A 17,071-nucleotide genomic window follows, 5' to 3' on the forward strand; every position below is an offset into this window, starting at 1 on the left:
ATATTTTCCAGCTGACAGCTGTTTGTGCAGCTTCCAATGTACTGTAAGAATATTTTTGTTAATGGTTTACAAATTCTTTTCTTTATAGTAAGCTGCAAGCTTCCACACAGAAGCTGCTGCAGCTTTGCAACTGTGCACAAAACATCACATCCTGCACATCCGTCACAGATTTAAACAATTCTAAACTGTGTTATTTATATTTACCATTCAACTGTAGCACTGGTATTTGTAACAAATCAAAAATGGGCAGTGAAGAAAAGGGAAGGGCTTCAATTATGTGACTAATCAATAGCACTTTCTGTTCTGAGTCTAATAAGCTATCATTCATGTCAATGGGACTTCACAATCAATAGCGATAGATAATTGCAGCCAATCAGATGCAATGGGAGCGGCACAACAAGCACCTGCCATCCCCCATTGAGGATGAAGCACTTTCTCATTTGAAATGAGCTGTCACAGACAGCAGTGTAGTTTCAGAATCAATACGTATGAAAAAAAATAAATATCAGACACGGAAGAAGAGAAGCTCAGAATAAATCCTTTTCAATTAGACAGGAATTCCTTCAATGAGTCCTCATGTCTAAATGTCTTAAGCAGTGGAAAAACAACCGATATATAAAGGCCAAGAAGTCTAAATGAAATACTAACAAATCAATACACAACTCCCGAGTCTGACCACCCACTCAGATCAGTGCAAATTTAGACCCAGACACATAAATGACTCAATAAAATGTGGTGATTGGAGCTGAATATTATATATACGTAAAAAAAAAGGTTTACATATCCTAGCTTCTTTTAAAACTGTTGAGGCAGGATTGTCCAGTTTAGCTATTCATATATGTATTGTCCCACATTAAACATTATGTTATGTTAATGATAATAATAATAATGCATTGGTCTTATATAGCACTTTCCTGCTGCATTATTCATTCACCCCACATTCACACAGTGGCAGTGGTAAACTACATATGCAGCCACAGCTCCCCAGGGGGAGACTGACAGAGACATGGCTGCCAAGGTGTGCCCTCTCTGACCACCACCAATTCATTCATACACCAGTGAGTGCACTGCAGGTAATGTGGTATGTGTAGTGCCTTGCCCAAGGAGACACAACAATGACTAGGGAGAAGCTGGGGTTGAACCGCCAACCTTCTGGTCTATCACTGAGCCACTGCTGCCCAAGAAGAAGCTTAGTATGTTAACAGGACATATGATCGCCCAGCCTCATCTGAATATGAGACCAATAGAGATCAGAGTAGAGGAGGTAGGCTAGGGATAGAGGAGTTTCATGCAACATGGTGGACTCTCTCTGTCTTTGGGACATGCGCACGTCACTTTTCAAGGACTAAAATATTGACCTCATAAAATATTTCCTGGTGAGGATGGACTAATATGTGGGCTCTCCATGTGTTCACACAGACAAACACAATTTAAGTTGCACTTTGCTTGTGAATGATCACAGTAGAGAACAGCCCCAGTAGAGCCATAGTTTTTGGGGGGTGCGGACAAAAAGTAATTGCTTACATATTGGGAGTATAATGAGCAATGTAAGAAAGCCATGTTTACAGAAAATAAAAGTCAACAGATAGTACTTTTGAAATGATTCATAGTGAATATATACTGTACATGCCGTGCATAACTGTGGCTAATGAGCCCAGTATTGTGTGACTAAGCTAATATTCTCCTTTATGGTGGTAAGCAGTCGTGTTTCAGACGTAGCTCGCTGGCCATTATTCTGCTAGCATCTGATTTGCATCATGTGGTTGCTGCGAGTTCTTTTTTAGTCTGGGAGGACAGAGGAACTAAAACATAATTACTCACAACCCTAATAGACCATCGAAGAATGGCCCTTCTCCAAAGTAATGAATCACTATAAAAAAACAATGAAAGGATTATTCATGTGTGATCTGCTGTCTGTGTATTGCTGCAGATTTATATTCATTATTTTATATCGCTGACAAATTGGAGAGGATTAAAAAAGTTTCACAGTCTCTGGAGCACCGGCTACACATGTGAGCTTTCTTTCTTCATATTTTCTCTGTAACATTTGCTGTAAACCATTAAAATGTCTATTTCCTATTACAGCATACCACTCTCCCATAAGAAGCCAGAAAACAATTAGCTGAACTTGGCATCAAAGCTGGAAGCAAGGGGGAAACAGCTTTAACAAAAGAGATGTAAAAAAAATTAGGGTGTCAGCACATTTAAACTTTTCTCATTAACATCTCATATTGTGCTGATTTTACCACTACAGAAAGCAACAGGTTTGATTTGGGTCATACAAGAAAACCAATACAGGCAACAAACAGATTCAGCACACAGCAATTATCTTTGCACCTTAAACAAGATATAGAGTGTCAATTGAACAGCTATAGAGGTGCTAATGGTGATTTATTTTAACCTGTTAGGACAATGTGACAACAGGACCACTGTGCTCTGAAGTCCAGTGGTAGTTAGTGCCACTATTACAGCATAGCTAATTGGCCCCATTCACACTGGAGAAAGTCAATCCAGCTAGAGTGGGATTGAATCTGGATAGCCTTTAAGCTGGACCTATTTTCAAATCTCACACACGTGTGTCTGTGCTCAATCCAGTTTAACCCGGCTTGCTTGTTGTCCTCCAAACCACTAGGTGGCGCCTTGTAATATACAGAGTCGGTTCAGGCCTCGGTAAGACCTGTGTAGCCCCGTCGAAAATAAACTTGGGGCAAAGCTGTCGTAGTTCAACGGTTGTTTACATACGGCTTTTGTACATGACCCACACACTGTCCCCGTGAACTGGAAGTATCACGTCGCTAGCGGGATTCGCTAGCCGCATTTGCGTTCAGACCGGAGCCAGTTGCGAGCCAATACTCTCGGAGGTGGATTGAAATCAATCCGGATATATCCAGATACGGCCCGAATCCCTCTCTAGCCGGATTGATTTCTCCAGTGTGAACGGGGTCATGGAAACAAGGCATCCAAAATATATGTCAGTATTCACATTCCAACATGCATGCTGTGAATTCCCTAAATCACTACCTGCTGTATTCAGACTTTTGTCTCACAGTCTCACATACAGCTCCACTGGGTGATGACCGGAAAAGACAAAACAAAATAATTAAAATGTCAACGCCGGCTCTGGAATCTGACAACACCATGAAAGAAAAATACACCAACAGATAAATTGCTAGTAAAAAAAATAATAGCTGCATCCTTGGCTCAATCCAAATGAATGATGCATATTTAAATGAGCAACAAAAAAGAGAGACTGTAACCAGAGCTTCATTCGGCACCTCCTGATTTCCATTTTGTTTCTATGAGTCTGTCAGAATGATGTGAAGTCCACTCACTGTGCCACGGTTGACACTCTGCCAGAAACACATAAAGCCGCCATCACAACAAGTGATAGACGTCCGTATAACTTTTAGGGAACAGCGGAGGAGCTCCCAATCAATCACGGGGTTTAGACTTTGCTCCGACCAAATTAAATCAACTCCGTTTCAATTAAATCACAGCCGCCTCGCACAAACACAAGCCCCGCTGAGGCTCTATCATCGACCGCCGAGCAGACAGTCTGAGGGCAGAGGCTGGATGGACAAACTTTAAACTTTTAAACAGGTCCAACACTATCAGGGCAGCAAGTCAAACACCAAACTGCACTGCCTGCAGGTGCAGAATACGTGACCTGAAACCTGATGGCACGAAAAGAAGGAACATTTCATTCCCATTCACTGTTAAAGCAAAACACATCCTATAACATATGCAAACCAGGGCACAATGCATGATATACAACCATGTAATCCTGTTTCATGATTTATCTAGTACATAAATCTGATCTCAGAATTTAAAGAGGCAAATCTGATTTTCTTCAGTGAAGCAGAAAGGTGACAAAGAGAAGTGAGTGAACCTGGAGGTGAGCAGAGATCCACTCAGAGGATGGGTGTGAGCTTTGAGGGCTCTTTTGCAACACACACGAATGTTGACTAAAAGAAAGAAAAATACTGGTATTCACATTATTATTATTATTAAAAGACGTTTGAAGATGTTTTGCCACTCCCCCAATGTGGCTTCTTCAGTTCTTCAGAAGCCACTTGGAGGAGTGGCGAAACGTCTTCAAAAAACAATCCTTGAGTCCAGTTGCCTCGATTTAAACTCTTGGAAATGACTATGACCTGGATAATTGAGAGCATTCACAGATGTATATAACGTACACTAAATCTACAAGAATTTTAAGGATAATAGAGAAATTTGCTGCCAGAAAAAGCAAAAGGTGTGCAGTTAAAACTGTCAAAATATGACAGAGGTGGTAAAGTTGAAAAAAGGTTTGTTTTGATTGTTTCCTGTTTTATTTTGAAAGTCCAGTTCTCCATGTGTATCTTTGTCAGTTTTATCTCCTCTCAGATCACCTGCCCCATCCTGATTGTTTGCACCCCTGTCTGGTTGTCTTCCCCTCCCTTGTGTATTTAGGGTGTTTTTGTCTTCCCTCTCTCCTTGCCAGATCGTTTTGTGTTCCTTTTGTTTTACTCTAAACGCGCTCCAGCCTTTTTTGAGTTTCTACCATACCTATTTTTTTAGGTTTTTTGTTGCCTTGCCATCATATCTGATTTAGCCTAGCCCCTTTGTACTGTTGCCTCGTTGGACTGCCTTTTGTATTACTGAACCTTTAGTATTAAACTGACATAACCCAAACCACAGGCAAAAACAAAAATTGAAACAACTCTGGGATGCGAACTCTGGACTCCTAAATGAAAGTCTTGCAGACTGCTTGTACCACCACTGACTCTAACTATCATCCCAACACTAGTTATGTAAACATTTCATTTCAATTTTCTAGAGAGGCCTGTCAAAGACCAATTGCAGACTGTCAAAATATTATTTTAAAATGTTTTTTGTTTCAAGCACTAAAACTCTTACTTTACCTTCTATGTTAGTTGACTTTCCCTCTGCTCTCTTTCTTCTTTATTCTACCCCTTATATATTCTTCCTATTCCCTCTCTCCTCTCTCCACACTTTTCTCATTCACCTTTGCTATGTCTCTTTTCTGTTTTGCATATTTTTTCCAGTTGACAAATCAGCCCGATGGAGTTACATGCAATCTTGGTTGCAGGTATGTCGTGTGAGGCCCTCAGAGTGACAGGTAGCCTGCGGCTTCTCTCGTGGATGTGCTTTTTCTTTCTTTCCCTCCTCTACTGAACACAAGAGCATCCATATGCTGCTCTCTCCTTCTACTTGAGGGTTGTTTCATTAAAATTCAGTCTTCTTCCTTTGCTTTCTCTCCTGCTTTGAGTGTCCCTGCAGCTTCAGGCTTAGGAGGTCGGCGCTCCTCTGCTATTATGGAAAGGACCAACATTGCAAGCTTCTCAACAGATGGCTGTGAGGACTCATGTTAGATGATGTCCCCTTCAGCATGAAAAACTGCTCAGCCAAGAGGGTCACGGTTTCTGTCCAGCAGATTCAAGTGGTGACCACAGTTGTTGGAGGCCGGTCAAAGTGACTGTTTGGGGAGGTACTCCATGTTGGTCTATGATAGTTCCTGGCGGTTGCGCTCAAATGTTCAGTCTGTTGAGTCACCACAGGGACTTGAACTCCACCTGTGTCAACTGTCAAGCAGATGTCCAGGATCAGGAGGAGGGAAAGTGGGAACGTTTGCTGAGGAAGAGTGTCCTCATGTGCATACACAGAAAATGCCCACCTACATCGTTTTTTTATTACTGAGTCGACAGAATCAGGAAAATAAAAAGGGGGCAATTTAAGATGTTTATGAAAATGAAATGTCCTCATCCAGTGAATAAAAGGAGCAATTCTGACATCCCAACTGCTGCGAGAGGCATGTTGGCCTGATTGTCATCAGTAGTTCAGGAAAGTTAAGTGGAGTTTTTCCTACCTTTTTCTTTGATACTGTCAAAAACTGTCTACGCCTGGCGACAATGCCTTGTCAAACACCGGTGTGGAAATATCTGTGACATGCTGTCCTTGGCTTAGCAGTAGCTGACATTTCTGGAGCTGTGTGAGCTACAGTATGCAGATCTCCCCCCCTCTCTTTGCCCTACCAATTCAATAAAATAACAGATGATTGAATCCTGTCCCTTATGTGACAGTTTGAGCCCAAGGCAAACTAACGTTGGTGGGAATCACAGAAATTGTGCTGTGTATGATGTCGGCCGTGGAGTTGTCACTCAGAATTATCTCTTACTTTGGTGAAGAACACAGTGGAGGGATTTCAGTGGGGGAAAAAAATACAAATTAAAAGTAAAAAGAGCAGGGACAGTAACACTGCGAGACCAAGAATCCCAGTGTTGCATCCTAAGCTGCTGCTGCCACTCTGGTATAATCTTTAAAGTGACTGTACACATGCACCACTATGAAAAAGGACGAGAGAAAATGAGATCATTAATAGGAATGGCAAGGAAATAGATGTGTGCATTTATTATGTGGAGAAACAACATAAACAAGCGCTGCGAGAAGTAGATAAGAAGGCTGTCACAAAGCTGCTCTCGGCCAGTTGGGCCACTAATCTGTGTGTTGTGGCCTACAGAGACATCACCATAGACTCTGCGAACAAGACGGCAACTTTAAAAAATCCCTATTAACAATGTTTTATAATTACTCATACATATATATATATATATATATATATAGAGAGAGAGAGAGAGAGAGAGCACATAGCAGTGCATGGAAGTATTCATTATCGACTTATATGTCACATGTTTGGACACAGTTAAATTTGCCATCCGTGACTTACTAATGCATTTATAATGACATTCTACAAATGATGCCTGACCACCAGGCTTTCTCACATCCTCAAGCTTTTTATCCTTCTAAAAAAAGAATGCCTCCAAATGGAGCCGTTCTCTATGATCATGCATTTTGGGAATTAAACCTCCAGGATGCAGAGTTAATGGGATTGGTCCTGTGTTGCTTCTGGCTGCAGACTGCATGGTGGCTGGAGGGGCTGTGAGTTGATGCCTAGAACTGACTTAGCGTAGAGAAAAGAAGAAACCAAGCCAATTTTCACTTTGTTGCCTCTCCAGCATGGCCAAGACATCCAATTCCATCAGGCCTTTGCTGCTGGGGCGGCTGATAGAAATGGGCCTTAAGTCCTGTAGCTGGGCCAGCTTATTCCCTTATCTTCTAATGCGTCTGATAAGGGATTGGAAGGAATGGTGTCAGAATAACCACTACATGACCCGCTGCCAACGCGCCCGATTAATCTCGCCAAGGAACAACAGGAACAAGCTATGGATATTACAGATGCTCTACTAACACTAATATCATTTACATATTTGCCAAAGGAGCAACAAAGGAAGGCCTTATTAACACAACTGTCAACTTTATTATCTTCCAGGGGAACATAAACCACCCACCGAGCCTGAGGTAAAAGTCTGACCTTTAACGGATGAGGTCAAATCTCTATTATTTTGCTTTCTGACTCACCGGGGGCTTTGTAGAAGCCTGTGTCTTCCTCCGTAAAAGGCAGCAGGTACACCTCACCTTCCTTCCACAGCAGGGGGTACTCCTGTCCTCCAGAGAACACTCCCAACCAGCCATCCTGATCTAAAGGTGAAAAATGAATCATAGCTCTACATTGTTGAGGAGGATACATATTCTTGTCTCCAAAGAGTGTATAAATATGAAAAAAGACAGAATTTGTCATTGAAGTTGTTTCATTGGTCCTAATTCTCTCCTTTGTCTTTACTTGTGGTGTGCTTGATGTATTATCTACATAAAAATTCTTTTAAGCGCAGACAACAAGTTGTCCAGGAACACCAAGAACTGGTCATCACATTGGTTTTTTATATTTCAACAAGATTCATTTGGTCTTCACCTTTTATAACCTACAAGTATTCTTTTCAATCAGACCAGTGTTGTGTGTTTTTACCTTGACATGTTTCATCACCAGTAACATCACGTGACTTCTGAAGAAGGCTGCAGGAAGCATGTCAAGGTAAAAACACACAACACTGGTCTGATTAAAAAGAATACTTGTAGGTTACATTGGTTTTTTTATTGTGTTTTCAGTATTTGAAGCCAAAGTACTTCAACTGAGTTTCTCTGTATCTGCCTGTGTTTTATTTCTTTGTAGGGTTTTTGTGCATGATTTGACAAACTGTTAAAGATGCTTTTTTTCCATTTCCCTGTGCTTTAATTATTTGGAGTGTGCAACAATTCTAACTTAAAAGACATTTTTTAACAGCTGTGCCTGGCTGCTTGATAAACAAGGCATAAAAGCTGCAAATAATTGTACATATAAAAGAAGAAGAGGGTGCAGAGAGTCAGAGAAGGTGTTTATTAATAGCTGTGGAGCCTTAGACCATACCTTCAGTGAAGTCAGAAGTGATATTGACTGCTGTGTAGTGACTGGACGAGGAGCAGGCCAGCGAGTGGCCGAAGCAGAAACACTGCTGGCAGCCGGCTGGGTTTGCCTGCTGTAGATTGAAAAATCCTGGCTTGCATCTACAGACGGACACACAAAGACTTGTTTATTTATATAAAATAAAGTTATTAATGTCCTCATTGCAGCTTTTTATAGCAACATCCCTGCAGGGAGTGCTGCACACTGCAGTGTTGAGGAAGAGGGGACAGAGTAAAGCTGTGACCTGTGGACAAGTGCTGCCATATGGGCAGGACAGGAACCCCACTAAAAATGAACCACTACACTAGTCACATTACACAGGAGAGGGGTCTGTTCAACGAGCCGTGAAATCAGCAAAAAAAAGTCAACAAACAGGGAGCACAGAATTATTCAATAGTTGGAGACCTGGGGCTGTGTGCTGTTAATGTCACGGTGAGTTTATCTGTTTGATCCTGTGTCCTACAGGAACATGATGGAAACAGACAGGGACTGGTTTATTGACAGATTGCAATTGTCCTAGTCGTCAGATTGATGGATAGCCTGGAAATTTCAGGCAAATTATTCCTAAACCTTAAAGGCTGTAATAGGTGGGTAACACCACTATTGAAACTTGGAGTGAATGCTAATGTTTTATTCTTTAAAAAAAGATTTTAAAAGATCAGATATTATCTATAGTCTGCACTTAAACTGGTATGTAATGGCTTCATTTGTTGCATTGTGTACAACTTCAACAGTTGCCTTGGTAACCAGAGGTTATGTGCGCACATGTGATGTAAGCCTGCAATAACCCACCTGTCACAGCTCTGTCCCTCCACGTTTGGTTTACAGAAACAATATCCATCCAGAGGAGAGCAATCGTCCACGCTCCCGCTGGGGTCGCACTTGCACAGCCTACAGACGACAGACGACATTTTTATTTTGAAAAGAAAAAATAAGGAGTAAGAATCAGAGGGCAATTTATTATAATGAGATCAATGTATCTATAATTTTCTTGCTGCCTTCCATCCAGATCACAGATGACCAGCTGCAGCCCTGGCAACAGAGGGGTGTCTTGTTGTAGGAGACTTTTAACAGCAGTTGAGTTCCCTAATATTTGTTCACAGTCTTCATGGAAGTCTGTCAACCTTCAAAAAGTGATTAGGTGTATAGATCAAAAATGATTTGGATCATGTCAGAACCTGTTTGATTGCTTTTTATTGATTGATTACTTTTGTCTGAGACCGTAACACAGAATCTATTTTTAATGAGAGACATTATAAATAATTGAATAATCCCAAGGCGAGCCGCTTTTGTGTGTTTCTGCTCTGGTGGTCTGAGTAATTCACACCTCAGCTCAACAGCCTGTGTTTGCTTGCATGAATGAAAGAGAGAGAGAGAGAGAGAGAGAGAGAGAACCAGCATGTGTGTTGATGTGTGTGCATTGACAGCGAGGATCAAAGTAAATGTAAATAATCTCTGATATTAATGCACACCTTTGATTTACTACCAACATGCCATATCTACAAAAGGAGCTTAAAACTGAGGGTTAAACAATCTCTTGATCAATATTAGTTTTCTGCAAAGCCTCCTTTATTTTAAGCCTGGGACTTTGTTGTCCACTTAGGGACGGCAAGCTTTAATAAACACAACACTGACATATTATCACCCTTAAATGCTTATTTATTTACACAACTGGGAAATACAGAGCAAAAAGAGTGACAGAGCTTCCAAATAAATGGCAGTCCGTCTCCTTTTAGCTCTCTAGAGGACAATATCTGGCCTTTTTGTTGCTAAGTGTTCATCAGCTACTAACAAACATTTACCCTGGCTATGGCTGCTAAAAAAAACAATTAGCTAAAAGATGTTTACAGGAAATATTTTGGCCATGAAACATTAGCATTCAGCCAATGCATGCTGATTGGATAGTTAAGATAAGTACAAATAGGTATTCTAAAACTTCTGGTACAAAAGTTTCAATAATCTGCTGTCAAAAAAAATATCTATCATAGGAGCTGTCTTTGTTTAACAGGCTGTCTGATGTCTGTTGCTTTTGTATCCACAGTTAGGTGGTAGAAATAATATTAACTCCACGCAATCATTGATATGCAATTCAGCACCATCACAACTTAGCATTCCCTCAGCAGGTAGAAGGGGGTCAGGGAGAGCTAGGATAGACTTCTTATGAATATAAATACACCAACATACTTCTCTCTCTCTCTCACACACACACACACACACTCAGATATATGCCCAGGCACATACATTTACATGCAGACGCATATGCACACATACTAAGTATGAGTGCTTTCACGTCAGACAAAGTTGAAATGCGCTTTTCATCACCAAAACATGTGCGGCAGGTCAGTGCATCTTCAAGCTGCAACAAAGGGCACAGAGGAACACTCGGGCTGAGTCTGGGAGGAGTGTGCAGAAATCAAAGCAACTCTGCTTATATTAAAAATCAATTTAACCTGCTGAGCTCATTTTTCTAGCATATTGAAACGATCTAAACTGGAGCTACTGAAAAAAATGGTGAAAAAAAACAATATTTCATTGTGCACATGTTCATGGTGGCACCTCTTTGCCACCACATTGTTGTCTATCTGAAAACTCCACTCTGAGTGAAAAGTGAAAAGTGTATGTACAGGTTCATGATCAAAGTGGATAAACATGAGGTGTTTGCTGGGCATAAAAAAGGTAGAAGAACGTCACCTCTTCTAACCACACATAAAGAATAATACATACAACCAGCAAAGAAGTTTTTGAGGCCAAGTTTCTCCTTGGGTTTGGCTGCAGCTAAAACTGTACTCTCCAGTCACCATGGCAACAGATGGAGAAGACTGCATGGTCTTTCACATGGTTGTAACAGATAAATTGTGACAAAAATGCAGAATATGGTATATGGGCAAGAATTTATGGTGCAGTGAGAAAGATAGAAGCGGAAACCACCATAATTATGCGGAATTTTAAGTCCGAATACAATTGAAACTAGTGAGTTGTAAAAAAATTCACCCCCCGTACAATTGACACTAGAAGAGAACCTATCATCTGAGACCAGAATGTTTTTTTTGTACCAGGCTATAAACATGTTCTTTTCTGCTGTGAAGTCGGCCATTTTAACATGAGAGTCTATGGGAAATTACTCGCTTTTGGAGCCAGCCCCCATCAGTTGCGGCGTGAATTACAAGTTTTGACACTTCCACACGGGCTTCAACTTTGAGCCCCGAAGGTTGCCGCTTGCTCATTCCACAGGGAAAGCAGCGTGATGCTTTTATTTTGAAAGTCTTGTTGTCCTTGTGCATTCCCATGTGTTTTACTTCCTCCTGTGTTTCCAGCTTTTTGTGATTACCTGCCACCCTCATTCTGATCACCTGTGTCCTGTTATTTTCTCAAGTCTTTCTCAAGTCGTCTGTTTTGTGTTGCTCCCCCTGTGGTTAACTTCCGTAGGGTTTTTTTTTGTCAGCTTTAATGTTTAATGTTTAACTTATCTGTCTTTTGAGTTTGTCTGCATCTGGGTCATCCAAACATTGAACTGAATCCTGACGTTAACTGTGTGGTCATATAGGACATATTTTGATATATGAAGACAAAATTAAGTTATTAAATATTCCTTATGGTATGCTAAAGTCCAAAAAAGGCAGAAGAGAGCAGCACACGCAGGGATTTTAGAGACAAAATGACCTAAATATGGTCTTTGCAAACTTGGTTAAATTGAGAAGACTGTCACTACTTCTCAGTGGAAAAGTGAATCCTCTTGTTTTTCTGTTTCGTAGTTTGATCAAATTAGAATTAAAAGTTAGATGGCAGAACTGAAAAATCAGGAAATATTTGATAAAAAATTGTGTTTTAGCTGGCTTGGATTTGTTGTTAACCTATATAGGTTTCTATATTAGTCCATAATGTGTCTGCATCTCTATCTTTATTGCTCACCTGCAGCCGTCTGGCCCAAGAGAGTGAAAGCCCGGCTGACACATGTCGCACTTCTCCCCCGTCACGCCAGCTCGACATGTACACCTTCCTTCCTCATCGCACTGCAGACTCACAGAGCCTGCAGGAGGTACAATAGATGGAAAACAAACAAAAAAATGTGAGGATTACACAGAGACAACAAGGACAAAGAGTGAGGAGTGTTTTCAAGAAAAAAAAATCTGACTCCAAATCCATAAATATTATTTGTAATAACATGAGCAGGATCAATTTATCATTAATAATTTTTCATGACGGGGATAACTGAATACATGCTACTCAGTTCTTGTTCACAAAGCCCAGAGATAAGCTCGAGAGAGCAGGATATAACCTTGTAGTGAGCACTCTCACTGATACAGTGTAAGCTTTAGTTAATGGAGAAAAAAGACCAGCTGGTGCAGAAAGAAGAGTGAAACGGAGGCCTGATGGAGTCTGCTATAACCTTTTGATCAATATAATGGACTCCTGCAGCTCTGTGTAATCACCTTACACTATTTGTATGTGGAGGAAAAGAAAGCTGAGGTTCTTGTTCATTTTTTCTCCTCAATATTCTCCTATCTTTACCCAGGCAATGGCAGCATCAAGGGAACCCAAACATTTAATGTCCCTCCTCCAAGAATTGGACTTACTAAGCGCTTCATTGATAATGTGAAGTGGATCATTTCACAACGAGTAAAGTCATGGATTTCTTTAAGGATCATTTGGGGAAGGCAATGATAAATCTGATGAGTTGTGCAAAGCATGAGCAGATGAATCGAGAAGACTGTATGAATTATAAATCAGAAAAAGATTCTACTCTTAGGCGAGGTTTGGCAGTTGAGCAGTCGATGGTTTAGAGTAAATATTAATGCACTGATATGAATGTTTTACAAACATGCCATAAAATTTGTAAAGATTAATCCTATGATTCCTTTTTTTTCTCGTCTGGAGCTACGTCTTGCATATGATGCTTTATTGCACCAGTGCAGCTTTCCAATTTGACCGTAATTAAATTTTCTCATGCAAGAGAAAACAAAAGTAGGGAGTGATATTGGCATGGACTATAATTAGGGTTTAAGTTATTATTAAAACAATAAAGGCTTTACCATTGATGTGGCAGTTGCAGGGCAGGCAGGGCTCTTCTGAAGATTTCCGGTAGTGGTTGTCCTTGCAGCGTTCGCAGTGAGGTCCGTCAGTGTTGTCTCTGCAGTTTTCACAGCGCCCCCCACTGCCTGTGCTCCGGTACTGCTCCATGTCAAAAACACACTGGTCTGATCTCCCACTGCAGTTACACTCTGAAAAAAGGGGGGGTGGGCGGGGTGGAGGGAGGAAAGCAAAGCAAGAGGTCAAGTGAGGAGAGGTGTGAAGAACAAGGAACGAGGAGCCACAGGGGAGGAAGCAGACAGTGAAGGCAACGAGGTAAAAAGAAAGACATAAATAGACGGAGGAGAGAGACCCACGGAGGGTATATGTGTGAGAGATTATGTGTACTGGGATTGGATCATAATTTAGAGGCTTGTTGCTAATCTCATTTCACACAGGCCTAATGAGGAGCCAATCGGTTGTCAGGGGGCACTTAGATAACAGTAATTCATGTTTATACAAGAGCAAATTACTTAGCTGATAACACACCATCGCAGCTCTCACATCAAATCCCTCCTTAGTTTACCAGTTACCCTGAGGGGGGACTAAGGTGAAATTGCCCATTTTATTATGAATCAAACTCTCAGTTGTGCTGGAAATAACCATGTGATTAGTCTACCCCTTTAATAAGAAGCCTCAGCTGTACACCATTTTATTTCACTAGTATGACTAGTATGAACTTGGTGTTAGCGGTGCAGAGATTAATTATAATGAAACATTCAGTGTTTCATTAAGCTGTGCCATAAAGGAATCTGTGTTCTCACTTCATATCCTCATAAACCCTTCAATTTTAGAAACTTTATCTTCGGTACAAGATAAAGATAAACTTTGCAGCACTCTACTTTTTGGCCATTTGATCAAACAAGTTATCTACTCACTCTCACTTTTTTTTTTGTCAGAGCATCATATTGAAGCTGCTTTAGTTTCTCTGGGAACTGAACCATAATCTTTCCCTAAACTTAATCAGGTTTATTTTCCCCTCAGTGAGGCTGTAAACACATGTACCTCTTGCTGCAAAGTTGGTCATTTTACCATTCTGGTCAATGTAAAGTAGTTCTTCCTTCCTCCTATTTTGTGTCAACTGCTTGTTTTTGAGGCAGATCCTGTTTGAACACACATTGCTTTGGGTGGAACTCCTTAATTGCAGTGTGTTGTGTCATCACTGCAGGTAATGTGTAAGTGTGGATTAAATATTGAAACTGTAGGTAAGCTGCTAATGAAACCGTACTTGTTATCTGCTTTTTTTCTGTTAAAAGCAGAAGACGTGTGAAATCTCTGAAGATGCAAAGCCACTTTCTGTCATCACCTCTTCGTTTAAATCATTAGTAAAGTAATGTAATTCCTTTTTCCTATAAGAGGCAGTTGACAACAGCTACCTGCTGCGTGAAAATTAAATTAATGAGAATGGAGAGAGCGAACTACAACCTAAAAGATGCTGAAAAGCTAAACTTGCCTGGCATCCTGAAATTGATGGATGGAGTAAAACATAAAGGGCAGGAAACAGTTTCCTTTGCATGGCTAGGACCAGACTTTTAAGCACAACATGCACCTTTTGACAAATGCTGAGTCTCTTGTTATCACATCTGCAATCCTGCTGCCCGTTGTGCAAAAGAATCTGACAAAGCTGTCCCTCCTCTAATGCCGAAAGTTGCTGCAGTGTGACTCAGTTCTGATTGGCACTGGTGGGCAGCTAGAGCATGAACACGACCAGCCGGCTCAGCTTGTCACCTCCCATTCACTCTATCTTTGTTGTGCCAGCAGTGGCGTTGGCTGCCACTGCTTTTTAGGCTGTAGCTGATAGCCAGGTGGCAACACTGTCAACAACAGGCTGAGACTCTGTCGCATTTATGTTGTGCTGAAGATCAATACTGATGATGTCTGCTGGAAGTACTTTTCCAAGGCAGTGACCTCAAAATTTAGCTTAAATATACCAAAAAGCTATATTCAATAACTGTTATTATTTGCTTTGTTGTTACAAAGCGCACTTCCTAAAAAGGACATGTCTGAAAATGCTTCAACATTTAATCACACACATTTTCCTGCCATTTCCGCCTAAATCATCTTTCGTCTTTAAGTCCTGTGGCATCAGGAAGCTTGAGAGATACAGAATACAAACACTCCATCTGCTGCATTCAACCAATCCTGAACAGGCTGCCTCCTGGAACCTATCAGAACTTGATGGCAGAGTTGAAGGACCTGTGTCTTGATACAGAGGACAGCTTGAGGACAGCTTGAGGACAGCGGCTGACATGATTATTGAAGAAGCCACACTGACACCAAGCCTGTCGGCCGCTGTCTCCTGAAAGTCAAGAGTTAAAATTCCAAAAGGTGCACAGCTGAATTTGACAAGATTCACAGAGTTTGAAAGATCAAATTCCTGTTTCCACTATCACCACTTCCTGCAATGCATCATTTACTTAGTCCATGGGCCAGACAAGATGTCAGCACCACTCAAGGTAGCATAGGTTGCTTATACCTTTTGAAAAGATACATGTCTGTAGTCAACATTTAGGTATGATAATCCTATTGATATCATCATTAGCAACTCCCTGGTGGAAAGTGTCACAGTAAAAAGCCAATAGAGCCACCTGATTGGTTTAAACATCTGTGATATTTTTGTGTATATCAAGGTAAAAAAATGAATGGTCCATGGACTGTTATGTGGAAAGGGAACTGAGACAGAGCAAATCACTCAAAGATGTTTTTCAAGAGTTTTAACACAAAGACCCCCACGCAACTGTCTGCAGCCCCGGTTTGGCCATGTTGACCACATTTATAGGTCCGCCCACCCACAGCCATCTCTGCAACATGTTGTTTTCCCCTCTGTCCTTTCCTAGGGACCACACAGCCTGTGTATTACTGCTACTGTGTGGGTCGTATGCAGAAAAAGGAAAGAAGAAAGAAGGCCTGAACACATGTACAGCTGTGATTGATGGAGCCACCTCCACAAACACCTCATTCTCCTCAAGTCTCATACATTTTTAGATGACCTTCAGCATATAAATTCACAAGATTATAATACAAAAATTGTTGATTATATTCAGGAATACATTTATTTTTCTCAAAGACAGAGAAGGACATGTTTATTTTTTAGTTTTACGCATTACTGCTAAAACTGTAAGAAGAAGCACAATAATTGGTTGCTGCTTCTGGCTTTTTTATTATCATAACAATTATTCAAGCTCAGAAAAACACATAAAAACAGTAAATGTTTTTTGCGCATTATTATTAGGGAAATGTAAGGTCAGTTTTTCCATGCTATTAAAATGGTCAGTGAGGCTGATGGTGCAAGTGTAGTCTGACGTTTGGGGGACTGGTCATAATGGTAGCCAAGAAAATGGAATGTGTGTTTAATGTGTGAAAGAGTATGGTGGCCCTGAAGGTCAAAATACAAGTGCCATTTCTTGACTGGCAGCAAAACAACCAATCACATCAGTTTTTTATCTTAGATTGGATTCTGTCCAATCAGAAACAAGAAGTGTTGTTCCTACCCTTTCCGTAATCTGAAACGTTGGTGTGTTTTGACCTTCAGGGCCACCATAAAAGAGTCTGTTTCCATAAGAGTGTGTTACTCCACACTCTTATCTAAATAAATAAAGCCATTTCTGGCTTTAAAATACAACATGGTAAAGATCAAAAGGTCAAGTGTATATGGCACCAAAAGGTGGA

The 17,071-nt window shown here is 40.8% G+C and overlaps 1 protein-coding gene across 1 annotated transcript in view; it reads right to left on the reverse strand.

The window, feature by feature from the left end:
- Nucleotides 1-17,071, reverse strand: part of lamc3 (laminin, gamma 3) — an 88,125-nt gene that overhangs the window by 39,514 nt on the left and 31,540 nt on the right. The window contains exons 5-9 of the mRNA XM_028418453.1: nt 13,366-13,554; nt 12,245-12,362; nt 9,128-9,226; nt 8,300-8,436; nt 7,417-7,536 (exon numbers count right to left, since the gene is read on the reverse strand). Coding sequence (XP_028274254.1) covers nt 7,417-7,536; nt 8,300-8,436; nt 9,128-9,226; nt 12,245-12,362; nt 13,366-13,554 — 663 coding nt within the window. The remainder of the gene's footprint in view (nt 1-7,416; nt 7,537-8,299; nt 8,437-9,127; nt 9,227-12,244; nt 12,363-13,365; nt 13,555-17,071) is intronic.

The sequence above is a fragment of the Parambassis ranga genome, chromosome 12 (genome assembly GCF_900634625.1).
Source record: "Parambassis ranga chromosome 12, fParRan2.1, whole genome shotgun sequence".
Lineage (NCBI taxonomy): Eukaryota > Metazoa > Chordata > Actinopteri > Ambassidae > Parambassis > Parambassis ranga.